At 58.5% G+C, this 15,236-nt stretch overlaps 1 protein-coding gene and 1 long non-coding RNA gene across 8 annotated transcripts in view; one reads left to right on the forward strand and one right to left on the reverse strand.

Moving 5' to 3' along the window:
• Tnrc18 (trinucleotide repeat containing 18) overlaps positions 1–9,416 on the reverse strand; it is a 91,555-nt gene extending 82,139 nt beyond the window's left edge. For 5 of the 7 annotated variants that reach the window (XM_047533492.1, XM_047533491.1, XM_047533489.1 and 2 more), the window contains exons 1-2: positions 6,971–7,332; positions 4,652–5,081 (exon numbers count right to left, since the gene is read on the reverse strand). In XM_047533492.1, coding sequence (XP_047389448.1) covers positions 4,652–4,838 — 187 coding nt within the window. In that variant the 5' untranslated portion in view covers positions 4,839–5,081; positions 6,971–7,332. Of the gene's footprint in view, positions 1–4,651; positions 5,082–5,410; positions 5,702–6,970; positions 7,333–8,822 lie in introns of those variants that run through there. The other 2 variants (XM_047533488.1, XM_047533487.1) reach the window with 2 other exon arrangements.
• Positions 7,595–9,906, forward strand: LOC124970258 (uncharacterized). The gene is made up of 2 exons (XR_007106095.1): positions 7,595–7,633; positions 8,050–9,906. It is a non-coding gene; the product is annotated as an uncharacterized LOC124970258 (long non-coding RNA).
• Positions 9,907–15,236: the final 5,330 nt, after the last annotated feature.

Below are 15,236 nucleotides of genomic sequence, written 5' to 3' on the forward strand. Positions count from 1 at the left end.
GATGGCCTTTCTTCGTCCAAAGTCAGATGCCAGACTTCTGCAGGCAGCAGGTGTCATGAAGGACCCTGGCCCTGGGGCTAGGGGTGTAGCTCCATGGCAGAGCAGGGGCAAGGCCCTGAGTTCCAACCCCAGTACTTGCAAAAAAATAAAGAAAAAGAATAAAAGGACCCTGATCCTGACTGACTATTGGCCAGGGCCCTGACAGGCCCTGGGGAAGCTCTTATGGGTTCCCTTAATAGCTGGGCTGGGGTGTCCCCAATGACAAGGACAGAGTCTGGGTGGAAGGCTATGTGACAGGGTGGGAGTAAAATCAGGTTCGAATGCAGACTAATCTAAGAGAGACAAAAGTATCCTGAACCAGCCATATTCCAAGGAACGGCCCACCCCACCCTCTCCCCAAACCGTTCCTCCCATCACTCCCACGAGCTGCTCTGACCAAAACCCAGGGGCTGTCCTTCCTGTTCCCTGCCCTCCAGTGTCTGAGAAACAGCCCCACCGCCACAGAACACCAGACCCCTCGCCATCTCCAGCTTCCCTTCCTGGTTACCCTCATCCGCAGTCTCCTCGCCTCGAACTAGTCACCCCACTTCTCTCCTTGTCTATCAGTATCTGGCCTGCAGCCAGCTTAATTTTTTTAAATGCTTATTTTGGAATAATTTCAAATTCAGAGAAAAGTTTGAGATAGTACAATGAACTACCATATGACCTTCACCAGATCCAACAACTGTGAACTCGTTTCTCGTTCTGTGATTTGATGTATCCTCCCCCATATCCGCACACATGTATCTAAGTGATATTTTTTGCTCTTGAACTAACGAGTAAGGTGTAGGTATGGCGTCCCTTGCCCCTAAATGATTCTGCCTTCTTATTCCCTAAGAACAAGGACGCTCTCTTACACAACCAGGGCAGTTATCAACTTCATGGAACATATTGATTCGATGCTATCGGTTAATCTACAGTCCATACTCCAATTTCGTCAATTGCCCCCATGATCTTCTTTACAGCAATTACTTCCCTGATCCAAGATCCAATCCAGGGTGGTAAACTGCTTTTAGCTCTCACAATTTTCTTTTTTTAAGTCTTTTAATCAGGAGCAGTTCGGAGCCTTCCTTTGTCTTGCATACCATTGACATTTGTTAAGAGTACAGGCCAGTTCTGTAAAATGTCCCTCCATCTGAGTCCCTCCTCATTCCTACAGTTTAAAATTCCAAGACCTCATTAGAGGCCTTCAGGGACAGGCAGGATCCACCTCCCCCATCTTGTCTTCTGACGGCTCCCAACCACGCTCCCGGGCCAAGCTTTCTGCTTCTGCATTCTGTCCCCTTCATGGAACTCTTCAGCTCTTCACACACACAAAAAGGATCGCTCCCTCCATCACCCAGGTCAGGCCCTCTGACCCTGCCCCTCACCCTTGGGCCGAGCAGACCAGCGGCATTTTATTTTCTTTGTGGCCTGTGTCCCTATTTAGAATTATTTCCTCCAATGATTTGTGTGTTTATTGCCTGGCCCCCACCCTAGAATGTCCACTCCAAGAAGGGCAAAGACTTCTGTTTGGTTCACTACCGCGTCCTGGGTTCCAAGCAGAGCCTGGCACACAGGAAGCACTTGGAATTTATTTGCTAAGTAAATGAACAAGTGAGGAATGAAGAAAGCTCTGGGTTTGGGAGCTAAAGAACTAGGAGGCAGCAAAAGCCGGGGGTCTCAAGAGGCCCTTCCATTTTCCAGAACCTTCCCCAGGCCTCCCTTGCTGCCTCTGACCAGAGAAGGAAGAGCTCAGCCAATCTCCCTTATCTTCAGGATGCCATCACTCCACCAGCCAGTCCTGATTAATCTTTCTAAATCAATCCCAGTAGGCTGACAGGTTGAATTCCAGAGATGGAGCTGATGGACCCTGCAGAAGGCCCATGGCCCCCTATTGTCCACTGGCCAGGCCAAAGTGCAGGGCCTCCCCATCCTGATCCTTGAGTTCCACCCCCCATTCAGCCCAGGGTGTGGAGGCAGGGAGAATAAATAACTGAAGTACAAAATCCTGCTAATGGCTCTTTAATTGCAATGCATGAGGACTCAGTGACCTGCCTCCCAACCCCAGAGCAAAGAGCCCAGCCCACCAGGTGCTTGTCACTTACTTATCCATGTCACTGACCAGGCTGTGAATATTTACTGCTCAAACTGTATCAATACTCAAGTTTATAGAAAAGGAAAATGCCACCTTGCTTTGATCCAAACCCCATTCATTCTTGCCTTTACCTCTTAGGAAGGGACCCATTCCCTTAGCCAGAACCACACTGCTTAAAGCAGCTCCTACAGCCAGAGGTTCCTGGTAACCCAGAAGGCACTCCTGGGTGCAGGCCGCTGCCCCTCCACCATACTCCCCATGGGAACCAGCAGAGTCTCTCCCTCGCTGTGTGACCCGGGCAAATCACTCAGTTTCTCCGGGCTTTTTGTACAAAAATAAACAAATAAAGATGGGGCTGATAACGCTGGCAAAACCTAAGGAGCTGAAAGCCAAAGAAGAGAAGGTGGTGTGCTGGGGAGGAGAAAATTTAGCACCTGCAACCCACAGGGGAAAAGGGGAGGGAGAGCACTGGGCCGAGGAATTTCCAATCGGACTCCACCCCAAGCAGTGAATGGGGGTACAGCTCCCACCTCTTGGCTAATGGGATTAGTATGGGCTCAGCTCTGGGCTTTGGCCTGGGGTTCAAATGTCCCTGCCACTGCTAACCTTGGGGGTGTGGGGCACCAGCTCCCGCTTTTCCCTCCAAGATGAGCAAGGCCTCAATGATGGGGTTGGCCTTCCCACGGGCTCCTCACGACCTCAGCTGCCAAGCCTGCAAAAGTCAAGCAGTTTCCAGGGCAGGAGGCCATGACGAAGGACTCTGTGGTCACCTCCAGCCGGACTTCCTCAGCTAGTCCTTGCCTTGGCCTCCTCATCCACCAAGTGAGCGTTTGGTGGTAGGACTGCGGTGGGCAGGTCAGGCGCGGCAGTAGAACAGCGCAAGCAGAAGGCGCTCCCGGAGTAGTGACTACTACATTACTCTCTTGAGGACACTGCCTCCACCAGGTCCCTGCCAGATCTCCCGCGACCCGCACTGCCAGCAAAAGCCGGGCCAGCCAGGGAGACCCGAGATCCCATTCCCAGGTCGTGGGGCGTGTCAGCACCCCGGGACCGACTGTGTGATCCGAGGAGTGGAAAAGACAGGCAAACTTACACACGCAACAACATGGTTTTGCCCGGCGCACACAGGTCCAGATGGCCTGTATAACCAAAGGCCACCCCCCATTCCTGTCTCGGGGGTGTCCAGCACCCCTCGCTCTGCCATAGCTCACTACTCAAAAGAAAACCCTGGCCCTTGTCGCTGCCCCAGGGAGGGATACACGGCGCACTGCGGTGGGATGAGGGGAGCAGTGACCCGGTCCTTGCGCCCCGACAGCGGGGATCTCCGCACGCCCCTCCCCCGCAGGAGGCTTCACAAAGGCCCTTTGTCCCGCCGAGCCCCTGCTACTCCGGCTCCTGAAAAGTTCCAGGAGAAAAATCAAAGAGAGAGGCAAAATCGGTGAGCGCAGACGGGTGGGCGGGCGGGGGCGGGGAGGGGGGGTGAGGTGTCTCCTCCAAGAAACCAAAGACTAGAGGAGCGTCAGGAGTTCCCTGGGAAATCGTAAAAGTTCTAAACTTCAGTTTGAAGAAGAAGAGGTGGACTTTTTTTTTCCCTTAACATCAGGCACAGAAAACAGCGGGGCAGTTTGAACCTGCCTCCCCCGGAGGCTGGGCCAGTCTGCGGCCCAGCGTCACATTTCCCATCGCTACCGACGCCCGGCTCAGCAAGCTGCTTGCTCCCTGCCCGGCGCCCGCCCAGTGCGGTCTCCGCCGCGCCCCAAGAGTCCCTCTCAGGAAAAGGTGGAACCAGCAGGGCCTTCTTGGATAACTCCTCCACGGTTCCCTTTTGGATCCCTGGTACCCCCTCCGATGCCCAGGCCCCGCGCGGATCTACTACCCGCGCCACTTCTTTCCCCAAGGTTCGGAAAGGCAGCGGCAGGGTTTGGCGTCCCTACTGCGCGCGGCAAGCCCTTGGGCGCAGGGTCGCTGCCCTCCCACCGGTAGAAGAGGGACCCACGGGAACCCACAGGAAACCGGGATTCCAGAACAGGGTTCACCGTCACCCCCTTCCCCGTGCATCTCCCGGGTCCCGGGTCCGCACTGGTGGAGCTGCAGACAGAACTCTGGGCCCACGGGCACCGGGAAAGGCGTTCGTTTGCCAAGAAAAAAGATCCGAGTTCGGGGAGCGGGTATTTCATGGGGCGTGGGGGCTGACTTGTTCTTTCCTCGCCCAGATTTCGCAAACTCCAGCCCAGGCTAGTGCCTCAGGGGCCCGGGGATTGGCATGGCCCCTGGTGGCTCCAATTTCGGCAGACGCCTGGATCTCGAGCGGCTCGGGCGCGCCGGAGACCGCAGCCGAACACCTCTTGGTCGGGGCCTCGAGACTGGCCTTGCCCCAGGCCCAGGGATTTCCCGGTATTGAGAGCTGAGCCGGAGCCCGCCAGTACCGATGGACCGGCTGAGAGGCGCCCAACCCAGGCCGTGTAGATCTTCCCAGGCCTCCCTCCCCAGGATCCCAGACAGGCAGGAAGGGCAGGCGCTGCGCAGGCCACTTACCCGGGTGCGGGTGGAGGTTGAGGCCGGCCATGTATTTCCCGGGCGGCAGCGGGCCGGGCAAGCCAGAGGCGGGCAAGCGTCCGGCAGTGGCCGCACCCACGCGGTGGCTGTCCATGCCCAAGCCGGACAGTAGCGGTGGCGGGGGGCCGTGCACGGACCGCTGGGGCCCGAAGTCTCGGCCATCCATCCTCCGCGGGAGTGCCGCGGCCAGTCTCCCACCTGGCCCGCCGGCCTTGCTCAGTGGGATCTAAAAGTTCGGCCTCGATGTAGTCCCAGAGTCCTCGGGTGGCGGGGGCTCCGCGGCATGCATGGCGGCGGCCAGCGGGGCTTGCGCTCGGAGGCGGGCCCGCGGCCCGAGGCGCACAGACGACCGGCGGCGAGGCCCCTCTGGACAGCCAGGCAGAGTTGCGCGAGACCAAACACACAGCGTCTTGGCAGGGAAAGGAGACGGGCCGCGGAAGACAAGGGGGAGGAGGAAGAAAAAGAAAAAGAAAAAGTTTCAGAAAGTCGCCTCGCCCTTCGGGGTCTAGGGCTGCCGATATGGTGGCCAAAAATAAAATCGGGAATAGCCCCTTTTCCACGAAAAGTAAAACTCCATGCTCCGTCCCCCGGCGACTTCAGGCTCCGGGGATCTGGCTCAGAAAAGTGACCGGTGGAGCACTGTGCCCCAGCCCCGACTCTGCCACGGCAGCCGCCGGGTCCTCCCGAAACTAGGAAAGGCCACTCTGCCGGCCGCACCCGGACAGCATAAATACAAACCTCTGAAGTGTTTTATTCCCGGGCGTCACATGCTTTGAGGTTTAAAACTGTGAAACCTTTTCATGAGCGGCTCGAAATGTCTCCCTGAACACTAAGTCACTATCTAATCCGGAAAGTTTAATATTTAACCTTTTGGGGCCCTCGCCTCCCTTTTCTGAGTTTGATTTTCCTGAGCTCGCCCTGAAAGCCACCAAAGGAGTGTTTGGTTTGGGGCTTTTTGTTGTTGTTGTTTCGGGAGGGAGGGTGCAAAGCGGGTTTATTATTTCTAAGGAGGCCCGCCGCCCCCGTCCAGTCACCGTGAGTCGCAGAGTCTGAGTACGAGGACCCGAGACGTGGCATTCTCGCCTGAGGACTGGAAAGAATCCTTCAAAACAAGCTTTGGTTTCATTTTCCAACGCCTCAGCCTGGGAATCCTGTGGCCCGAGGACTTGGCCTGGCACAGGGGAATTGGGGGCGTCAGAGGGGAAAGAAGGGGATCAAGGATCTCGCTTCTATCCTATCTTTCCCTACCCCCAAAAATAATCTACAAAGAAAAGAAAACCTTCGCAGCGCGGGCTGGCTGGGGGGCACCTCCCCCAGCGTTGGGTAAATCCCCCTGCAGTTCCAGTTTCAAGCTGTTTGTTTAAAAGATTTGTCGTTTGCCGATTCCCGCGGGGGCGGGAGGGGATCTTGGAGCCCACCCTTCCCTCGCTGTCCCTCTGCCCGCCCGCGGCAGCTCAGCTTCCCGATTCCAGGAGGCCGGGGCTCTCTCGAGCCGCGGATCGCGCCAAAGCCGCCCGCTCGCGGGTACCAGCCCCGGGCCCCAACTCCGCGCCCAGACCCTCGAGCCGCAGACCCCCTTCGTAGCAGACCCCCGGCCTCCTGCTCCACTTTGTTAAGGGTGGCTATTTTAACGTGGTTTGGGTTACAAACACCCCCTCGCTCCCTCACATCAGGCTCTGGTTACCAGATCAGCGTTTACTTAGGGAAAATCTAAGATCGTCACATCCCAGGATTCAAGTCTCAAGAAGGCGATGAGCTTCCCGTGATTTTAAAAAATTGTTATATGGGAAGCCAGCTCCTCGGAGCATGCCCAGGGCGCCCCGGTTTGAGGGAGTCGGGGTGAAGCCCCCCGGAACACCCAGGCAATGGTAAAGAAGCTGGAGTGGACAACCGCAGGCTCCGCTGAGCTTTCCCTACTTGTCTCCCCCTCTTAAATGCAGTTAAAATGGCTGAATTCCGGCTTTTAATTAAAAACAGCCTATAATCCAAAACGTCTCGGCGTCCCCGGCTCCCCCGCCTCTGCCGCCTGCCGGGAACCGACGCCCCTCGGCCGTGTGGTGCAGGCTGTAGCGGACTGGGGGCTCCGATGGGCGCCCAAGGAACAGCAGTCCGCCCCCTCCTTCCCAGGGCTCCCTTTTCCCTCAGTCCCTGGCCCCCGATTTCGTTCCCCAGAGCCAGACAGTTTCGGGGACCCCCCGCACACCCCAAGAGGCAGGCGGGATGGGGTGGTGGGGTGCGAACTGCAAAGTTTGGAGACCCTCGCGCCCGGCCGGGGCAGCAGGAGGACCAGCGGCGTACCTGGCGCGGCAGGGCTCCGGGCTCCGGGCTCCAGCGACAGCGACTCCGGTAGCAGCCGCGACTCTCGGCGCAGCTAGGCGCCGGTGCTGCCCGCCATCCCGCGGCCGCCGCTCCCCTCCGCCACCCGCAGCCGCCTCACACTTTTTGCCCGCCTTTCCTTTTTTTGGTAGAAAACCGCTCCCCGGGCCGAGCGCTCGGCGCGCCAACTCCTCCGCCCTCCCGCGGCCCGGCTCCCGCAGCCCCCGGAAAAGCCAGCTTTCCTCCCGCCGAGCTCCCCGCTTTTTAATAAAATCCAGGTAGCGCCGGTTTAAAGAATCCCAAATCTCCATATACAGCCCGGGATTGGAAAAGGTACATTACACAACCCCCCTTTCAAGTTCCTCTCGCTGGATCTAAAAAAAAAAAAAAAAAAAAAAAAAAACGCGGGGGGGGGGTGGGGTTGGGGGAGGGGAGCCCTCGCAGGCGAAGAAACACGCATTGTTCCCCGGCGCCCGCCCCCCCCCAGGGCCAGCCCCCGGCCGCCGTGCATTGGCCGCGCGCGCCGCCCATCACGCGCATGTAAACACCTTGGCCCTCAGCCATTCCTATAAAACCAATTACGGACCTCGGGGCTCCAGCAGTTTCCAGGCTCCCCTCGGCGGGGCTGAATGATCAAAACTGGTGGTGAGAATTTTTCCGGGCCGTTTCTAGGCAGCCCTCCCCCTCCACCAGCTCGGGCCCCCCCTTCTCCTTCTCCTCCCTTTTCCTCCCCCCTCCTCCAGCGTCTGGGCTGAGTGATCAAAATAGAGGAAGATGGTTGTCGCCGCAATCCAGGGCTTTGCAAGGCGCGGTTTAATGGGCCGGCTGTCAGCTTCCTGCTCGCAGGAGGAGGTGACAAGCCGAGCGAGCCGGGAAGGGCCTGGGGCCCGGCGGACTGCACCCAGTGCCCACGCCCTGGCCCCCCACCTCTCCTGGGTGCGTCTCTAGAACGCGCGGTGGAGACGCCAAAACAGACAAGGGCTGCTTTTTCCTTTTTTTTTTTTTTTTTTTTTTTCTCCTTCCTTTTAAAACAAAGCAGCGATTCATTCCCTCTCCCCCAGGAGCGCGGTCGGGTGGGATGGGCAGGCGAGAAGGCCGTTTTCCTTGTCCCGGCCTGCGGGTCCCTCCCTGAAAAGCAGTGTCAGATGGTTACTGATTAATATTTTGGAGAGGCCGCGGCGGCGGGCAGCGGGTGAGTCTAATCTCCTAAAAGGGGTTCCTATAGAAACGCGCGCGGGTCGGGGCGCGCCCCCTTCTCGGCCCCGGCTGGGGCTGCGGCGCTTCTGCACCGCGCGCCCCTCCCCAAAGCCCCTCTTGGCGTGGGCGGTCCCCTCCTCCTTCCCCCCGCAAAAAAAAATCAGAGCAGAAAAAAGGATTAGATCGGCTGAGCGCGAGCTGAATCCCTCTCGATTCTGACATTTCAGCCTATTAGCATTTCTCCACGGGGCCTTCTGAAACCTATTAAAGTGTAATATTAAAAACCTCTTGGCTGGGGGCCTCTCTCGCCTTCCATCCGCCGCGCCCCCTCCAGGGAGGGCGAGACCGGGAAAAAAAAAAATCTGTTGAGCTCAGAGGAAGCAGCAGCCAAGCCCAAAAGTGCTTGGCTGGCCACGGCGGCCAGAGGGGGAGGGGAGCCCCAATCCCCCAGACTTTGTACTTTATTTTGCGCTTTCAGCAAAATCCTTTCTGGGTTGAGTAGCCGGGAGCTGCCCGCAGCAGACCTACCTGGCTAGAGGCGCAGGGAATGCGGACCCCGCGGGAGGGAGAGTCCTAGGGGCCCCGCACCCTCTCCGCAGCCCCGGCAGGCACCCGAGTCCAGCTAGGCATTACGTACCCTCGAAAGGAAGCTTGAAGGGGCAGAAATCCTGCTGATCCTGCCTCGGAGAGCAACCGTGGTGATAGGATTTTAATTAAAACAAGAGAAGCCCGCTCTTTCGCCCCGCGCTGCGGACTCAGCGTTTTCGCATCGCTCCTATTTTTTTTAATCCATTTTTAAGGCAACTTTTCTGCAGGGGGGAAAATGAGCTAGTTAGCGCCCATTCGTTCTATTTTCTTTTCACCACTTTTAGAAAAAAGGGGGAAGGGTTCGAGAGCGAACTGGGGGTGTCTAATTTAATTCCAGGATAAATTTGAGGAAAAAAGTTCGGCCTCAGGAGGGCAGTTTCAAGTTGCCCTTCTTGGATCCTCCTGCGCTGGTTTCTAGGCTGCCCTCTTTTGGAAGCTGGAGCTCCGCGGGGGAGGAGGGAGGAGTGAAGAGAGAAAGGAACGAAAATAGCCGGAGCCAAGGGGAAGGAGCGGCGGTGTCCGCGCTTGGAGCTGGGCGCGCGGGTCTCAGTGGCAGCCGGGGCGGCGGGAGACGCCCGGTGCAGCCCCAGGACGGCCAGGAGCAAAGACCGAAAGGAGAGGGGGGTTAGAGAAAGGAGGTATTGTGTCTGTGTGCCTTAGGGGAGGGGGGCGACTGCAGAAATAAAATAAATGCAGCTGAGCTGCGCGGGACTGCTGGAAGCCAGGGCAAGGGAAGGGGCCGTGTGTGGGGGCGCCGAGCGCCCTTGAGTCTTATCCACAGGCCTTTGTGGGTTCCTATTAAGCCCTCCCACGCCCGAGTCCCCATCGCTTCCCCCGCCCCCATCGCCCTTCAATATTAGAGGAGTACAGGCCCTGAATCCCCCACCCCCTTAGCCCGCCCGGGATCTGGAACGGTTTTATTTTAATATAGCTCAAGAAAAAATATGTATCTTGAGAGTTGGGGTGGGGAATAATACAAAAGACTTGCGGGCTGGAAAAAAACAAAGGCCTATTTTTATAAATGTTTAATGTTTTCACCCCTGGATGCTCCAAGACGCCGTAATTGTGACGGCGGGGTATGTGTGCCATAAATCATTTAGTTGCTAATAAAAATTCTGCCTGTTTGCCCTGGATTTGCCAATGGCGTTTGCATTTTTCAAGTGTGCGCCTCGTCGGCTTGGCGAACCGAGCCGGCATTTCATTAGGGCCCGATTCAGGACAGAAGAGCCCCCCTCCCCGCTGGAATGTGTGCGCCCTAGCCCCTTGCGCCGCCCTCCCCATACACGCTTTCACCCTCGCGAGCTGCCACGCGGCCCTTTGGCCACCAGGCGCGGGGCCTGGGGTCGCCCCCGCTCCGGGGTCCCGGCCGCGGTGCTGGGCGCACAAGACTTTTGCGCGCGCCGCTCCTCCGGGGCTGCGTGGCTAGTGGGGCGCGCTGGAACTAACTAGAGCGCGCCTTGGTCTTTGCGCCCTGGTCTTTGCCCCCACTTCGGCCCTGCGCCCTGGTGCCCTGGAGCCGCTGAGTAAACAGCTGCCGGGAGCCATCTTGGGGCGTGGGACCGATCCCAAGAGGAGTGGAGGCTGCAGGTTTAGCCCCTTCGGAGACCCACTCCATCACAGGGGAGCCTCTGTTGCAACCCTAGCCGGACCTCTGGGTCTGGGAAAATACCCTCCCCGCCCTGGTGGACCACATTTAAACGTGAAAAACGGGCGCGCGCGGAGCGGGTGGCCACTGCACAGGCCACAGGTCCAGCCGCCATCTTCCACGCCCCACCCCCACCCCCTCTTGCTTGTTTACCCGCGGGATCGGTGGCCAAAAACTGTGTTGACGCAGTGGGTGTGTGTGTGTGTTTTGTACTGACTGGGCGGAAAATCGGTCGGGGTGAGGGGACTCCACGCAGCCCCAAACCGCAATTCCGGGAGAACCCACCCAGGAGAGCCTCTGCCTGGCCCAGCGCGGTTATCCATGGCCCGGGCTGGCCGCCCAGACCAAGGCCTTTTGTGTATTCCCAGGTCGCCTACTACGGCTTCGGTTCCCAGGACGCTTCCCGACTAACAAAACTCTCCCCCTTTGTTGTAAAGCCAAAGGACAGGCCAACCTTGAGCCCGCTGTCTCCCCTGCGGTGGCTTTGTAGGCACAAGTCGGCCCCGCACCGGGGCCAGCAGCCGGCAGGTCCGACTCCGGAGAGCCCGCGCCTCCCAACTCTGCCCAATGCAAAGTTGAACGTGGCTCTTCTAGCTCCTTGGTGTTGCAGACCGCATGGACACGTTCTCTCTACTCCCTCCAAAAAAAGCCCGGATCCTTTCCAAAACGCGGACACCCAAGCTGCCCCACCCTTGGACCTGAACCGCCTTTCCCGGGGAGTAGGGAAGGTCTGAGCCCCCAGACTATCGGTCTTATAACGAAAGGTCTTATAACGATCCCCAAGGATCGCAGGCTTCGGCTGCTGGCCCGGGAGGCCACGGCACGGTCTCTTCGGCAGGAGTTTCCACAAGTCCTACATTCGGCAACTGGGAAGCTCCCAGCCCGGGCGCCGCTAAAACCCGGAGAGGCCGCACCCGGGACAGCCATGCTCGCGGTCTATGGCTGAGACTGGCCCAGCATGGCTCGGCGCCTGACCGAGAGGTGCTCGGACCCGCCCGGAAGACCAGGGAAGGGACGCGACACTAGCATCCTGCTGCAGCCAAGACCCGGGCGCACGGCGGGCAAAGCAGGGGCCTTTGCGCCAGGCCTGGCTGAAGCGGATTCAGACTCCTCTCGGCCCCGCCTCCGACCCTGGCCTCTTCCTATGGCCCGGGTCGGGTCTTCCACTCCACTGTCTGGCTCAGAAAGGACTGAAACACGTTCGGTGCGCCGCAGGCCGGCTGCTGCCATAAATCTCCGCGCCGGCCCTGCTTCCTGCTGGTTATACGCGGGTATTCCGGGCCAAGCCAAGCGCCCTGCTCTCCTGGTCACGGCCTGGAGGCCCCGACTCTGCGCAGGGAATCAAGCCAGGAATTTCCCCCATTCGCCAGAGAGGGAATGGCCTTTCCCACTCGGTGCCGCCACCATCCATCACCACGAGTTCCGGTGGCCTGGGCCTCGCCGATCATCGCTGGGGTGGGGACACCCCGGCCCGACACTTTTACTAGGAAGGCTCGGTTACACTAGGATGGGTGCGCGCGCCTGCATCTTGAGCAACGACAGGGCCAAGGACTGACCGACTTCTCTCCTCGGCCAACTACCCACCTCCTCGAACCCTGCCTTAGTCTTGAGCCCCGGGAGCCCTCTGCGGGCGCTCGAGGGGCCTTTTGGGGTTGGAGGAAGCAAGAGCTGAGCCGGATGACTGCAGGCGCGGTGCCGGAGACCCTTGGGTTCCCAACTCCGCGCCATCCCACCCGCTCCTTGCCGAGGATACCCCTTTTTTGGCCCGCCATCTTGGTGCAAATAGTCCATGGAGAAAGCAGGAATCGGTCGTTTGCGCTGGTGGCAGCCTGGCGGGGGCGACGGTCTTCCTATCCTAGTCCGGGGGGCAGCCCCAGAGAGTACATTTCCAACAATAACGTTTAATGTCGTCAGAGCTTTATCTTTTTTTTTTTTTTTTTTTTTTTTTTTCTGCCCGAGGGGCAAGGAACAGGCCTTCCCACTGGTGCCCGACATCAACCGAGCAAGCCGCTTGCGCGATGGGGACCGACCACCACCGAAGAGGCTTTGGGGACTTTTTGGCGGGGACAATCGTGGAGGGAAAAGCATTCATCCCCTCCTTGGTGCTCCCCGCCAAAGCCTCACGGTGCCAGAGACATGATCCCAAGAGGCGATGGCAAGTGGGGGGTGGCCGGGGGGGCGGGGGTTGGAAACCTGGCTCCGAGATTGCCCTCACCCAAGGAGCTTCGGCTTCTTCCTAGAATTTCTAGAAGCACTTTCGGAGGGACCGAGGGCTTCCGGCCCGGCGCACAGGAATTTGAGCCTCGCCCGCGGCGGCAGCCTGAGAGCGGAGAGGCTGCCGAGCCACATTCCGCCCGAGCCGCCCCTGCTAGGCCCCAGGAAGCGCCGCGGAAAACAAAGCGCTGCGGTTTCAGCCCAAGGTTAAAGTCCACCGCGAGCGTTTTTTCCCCCGGAATCTGAGAGCGATAGCGTTTCTCCAAATAAACCGCCAATAAATCAGCTCCTGGGGCCGCCTGCTGAAGAGCTCGGGTGACCTTGGGGAATGTTTCCTGCCAGACCCGTCCGAGGACAGGCATGGGGGAGGGGGGCCAATGTCAGCCCTACCCCAGAGACGGAAGAGGGGGTGGCCAAGGGCGTTTATTGTGGTATGTGTGCCCAGAGGGGATGGGGACGGTTTGGGGTGGGGGTGGGCACTGTGATTATTTGGGGGCGGTGTGCGGGGGTTCGGAAAGGGAGGATCGGCTTCTCTGGGAAGGACTGTGTCCAGCGCCCGAGCTTCGCCGCACTGTACCAGGCCCTGGTGAACGAGCCCCCACGGACATGCAGGGCCTCTGTCTTAGGGGGCCTCGGTCTTTGTCTGGGTGTGACTGGGTGTGTTCCGCAGCGAGTTTGTGTGGGGTGTGACTAATGGGATTTATGTATGTCAGTGCCAGGGTGACTAATGGAGGGCTTGGCAGCACGTGTGTTTGGGGAGAGACACTGCACCTAGGTGGGGAGTCCGTGCCCGGGAGGGGGCTGCCTGGTCTCTCAGAAGTCCCACACCCCTCCCCCACCCCGGCCCCTGCTTTGTTTGGGCTTCTGCACCTCCCCAGCAGGCCCGTGCATGCTAAGGGTTCTGGAGCAAATTCCACTGCCAGCCCGGCCCCCAGAGGCCCTCCTTGCCTCCCACCTCCCTAACCCACGTGGTGCCTCCAAATCCGGCTGCCTGCCCCCCTTCCCCAGCCAGCCCTCCCAGTTTCCTTGGTCTCTGAGAGTTCCCTGGGATGCCCGGGGGCATCACACCCCTGCCCTGTAATTTAGTTACTGCCCCATCCATTTAACATAAAGGACTCTTGGGGCAAAAAGGAAAAGGGACAGTCACAGCTGGAAAGTGGCAGCAAACACCATCTACCAAGCCAGGCAGGTTTCTGAGACATGTAAAACCCCAGCATCTCCCCACCCCCCTATTTTTTGGGTGGGGGTGCTGGGCATGGAACCCCCAGATCATGTGTGTTGAAGCTGAGTCAGCCCCAGCCCCAGCCCCTCAGCACCTTAAATAAGTGAAGGACCCAGCTGTACTAACCTGCCTTGCCACCCATTAATGTCCTTCCTTTCAGTCCTCTTGGCGACTGGGGATTTTCTCCTACCCTAACCTGGTGAGGGGAGGGGAGGAATGGAGGTCAGAGATTAGAGGGAGTCCCTGGTTTGGCCTGGGGCAGGTAGGGATGGGGTGAAGTCTCAGGCTAACCCGGGCAGCATTCCTCTGGAGTTCCGCAGGACCATGGTCTGCATGTTAGGCAAGTGCTCTACCACTGAACTATACCCCAGCCGTTTTAAAGTTTATCTTGCGACAAGGTCTACCTACGTTGCCCAGGCTGACTTCAAACTTGGGATCCTCCTGCCTTAGCCTCCCAAGTAACTGGGATTACAGGTATGCACACCTGTGCCCGCTTCCCTTGGGGCCTTCTGATTTTGCACACCAGCACGTTAATCTCAGGATGTTCCTCTAGCTGCTCTCTCTGCCGCTTGCACGCACGTTCTGGGTCCAGCATCTGTGCCTGTCTTAGACACACTTGTCAAAGGGGTCCCTGAGACCCAGGGAACTGGGGCAACCTAAGGCCACCCAGGAAGGGTGGCAGCAATTAGGCCAGCCATGGCTCTACCCAGCTCCCTCCTGCAGGCTGGTGCTCCGTGTCAGAGGAGGGGAAGGCAGGGTCTGGCCCTTCCCAGGTCTGCTGGGCCAGTGGGCTCCCAGATTCCTCCTCTCTCTCCCCCTTGCTCTCCTGTGTGAGCATACACACACGTTCATTCTCTTTACCTCCCTCCCTCCTTTTTTTTTTTTTTTTTTTCTTTTATCCTTCTTTGGCATTTTCTTTCAAGCAGAAAATAAAAACATTTCCCATGGCTACAGCTTTGAAAGCTCTGCTTCCTGCCTGCCTCCATTCCTTGCCCACCCCACCCACATCAATGCATTTCCACCGTCAGCACAAAGTCAAAAACAAACCCCAAAGTCAGACCGACAGCCCCGTCCAGAGTCCTGGCACTTTCTCTTCATGTCTTGCTCTCGGCCCTAGAGATGAGCAGGAGGCAAGAACTCACCCCCCCAACACACACACACACACACACACATTTGCACACCCAACTTATGTGGCCACAGGAAATCTCTGAAGAATCTTCAAGAGCCACTCCTGCTGAGAGACCTGCTCTCTTGATTCCTTCTGCTGGAAATGTCTGAGCTGTCCCTGGGCATCCCTGCCCAGATCTGCCCACTTGTCCCAGCGCCTTCCTCTGGTAGGCAGTCTGATGGGTTGAGTGATGCCCCCCCAATCTTCATGCTTA

Source organism: Sciurus carolinensis, chromosome 18 (genome assembly GCF_902686445.1).
Source record: "Sciurus carolinensis chromosome 18, mSciCar1.2, whole genome shotgun sequence".
Taxonomy (NCBI): Eukaryota; Metazoa; Chordata; class Mammalia; order Rodentia; family Sciuridae; genus Sciurus; species Sciurus carolinensis.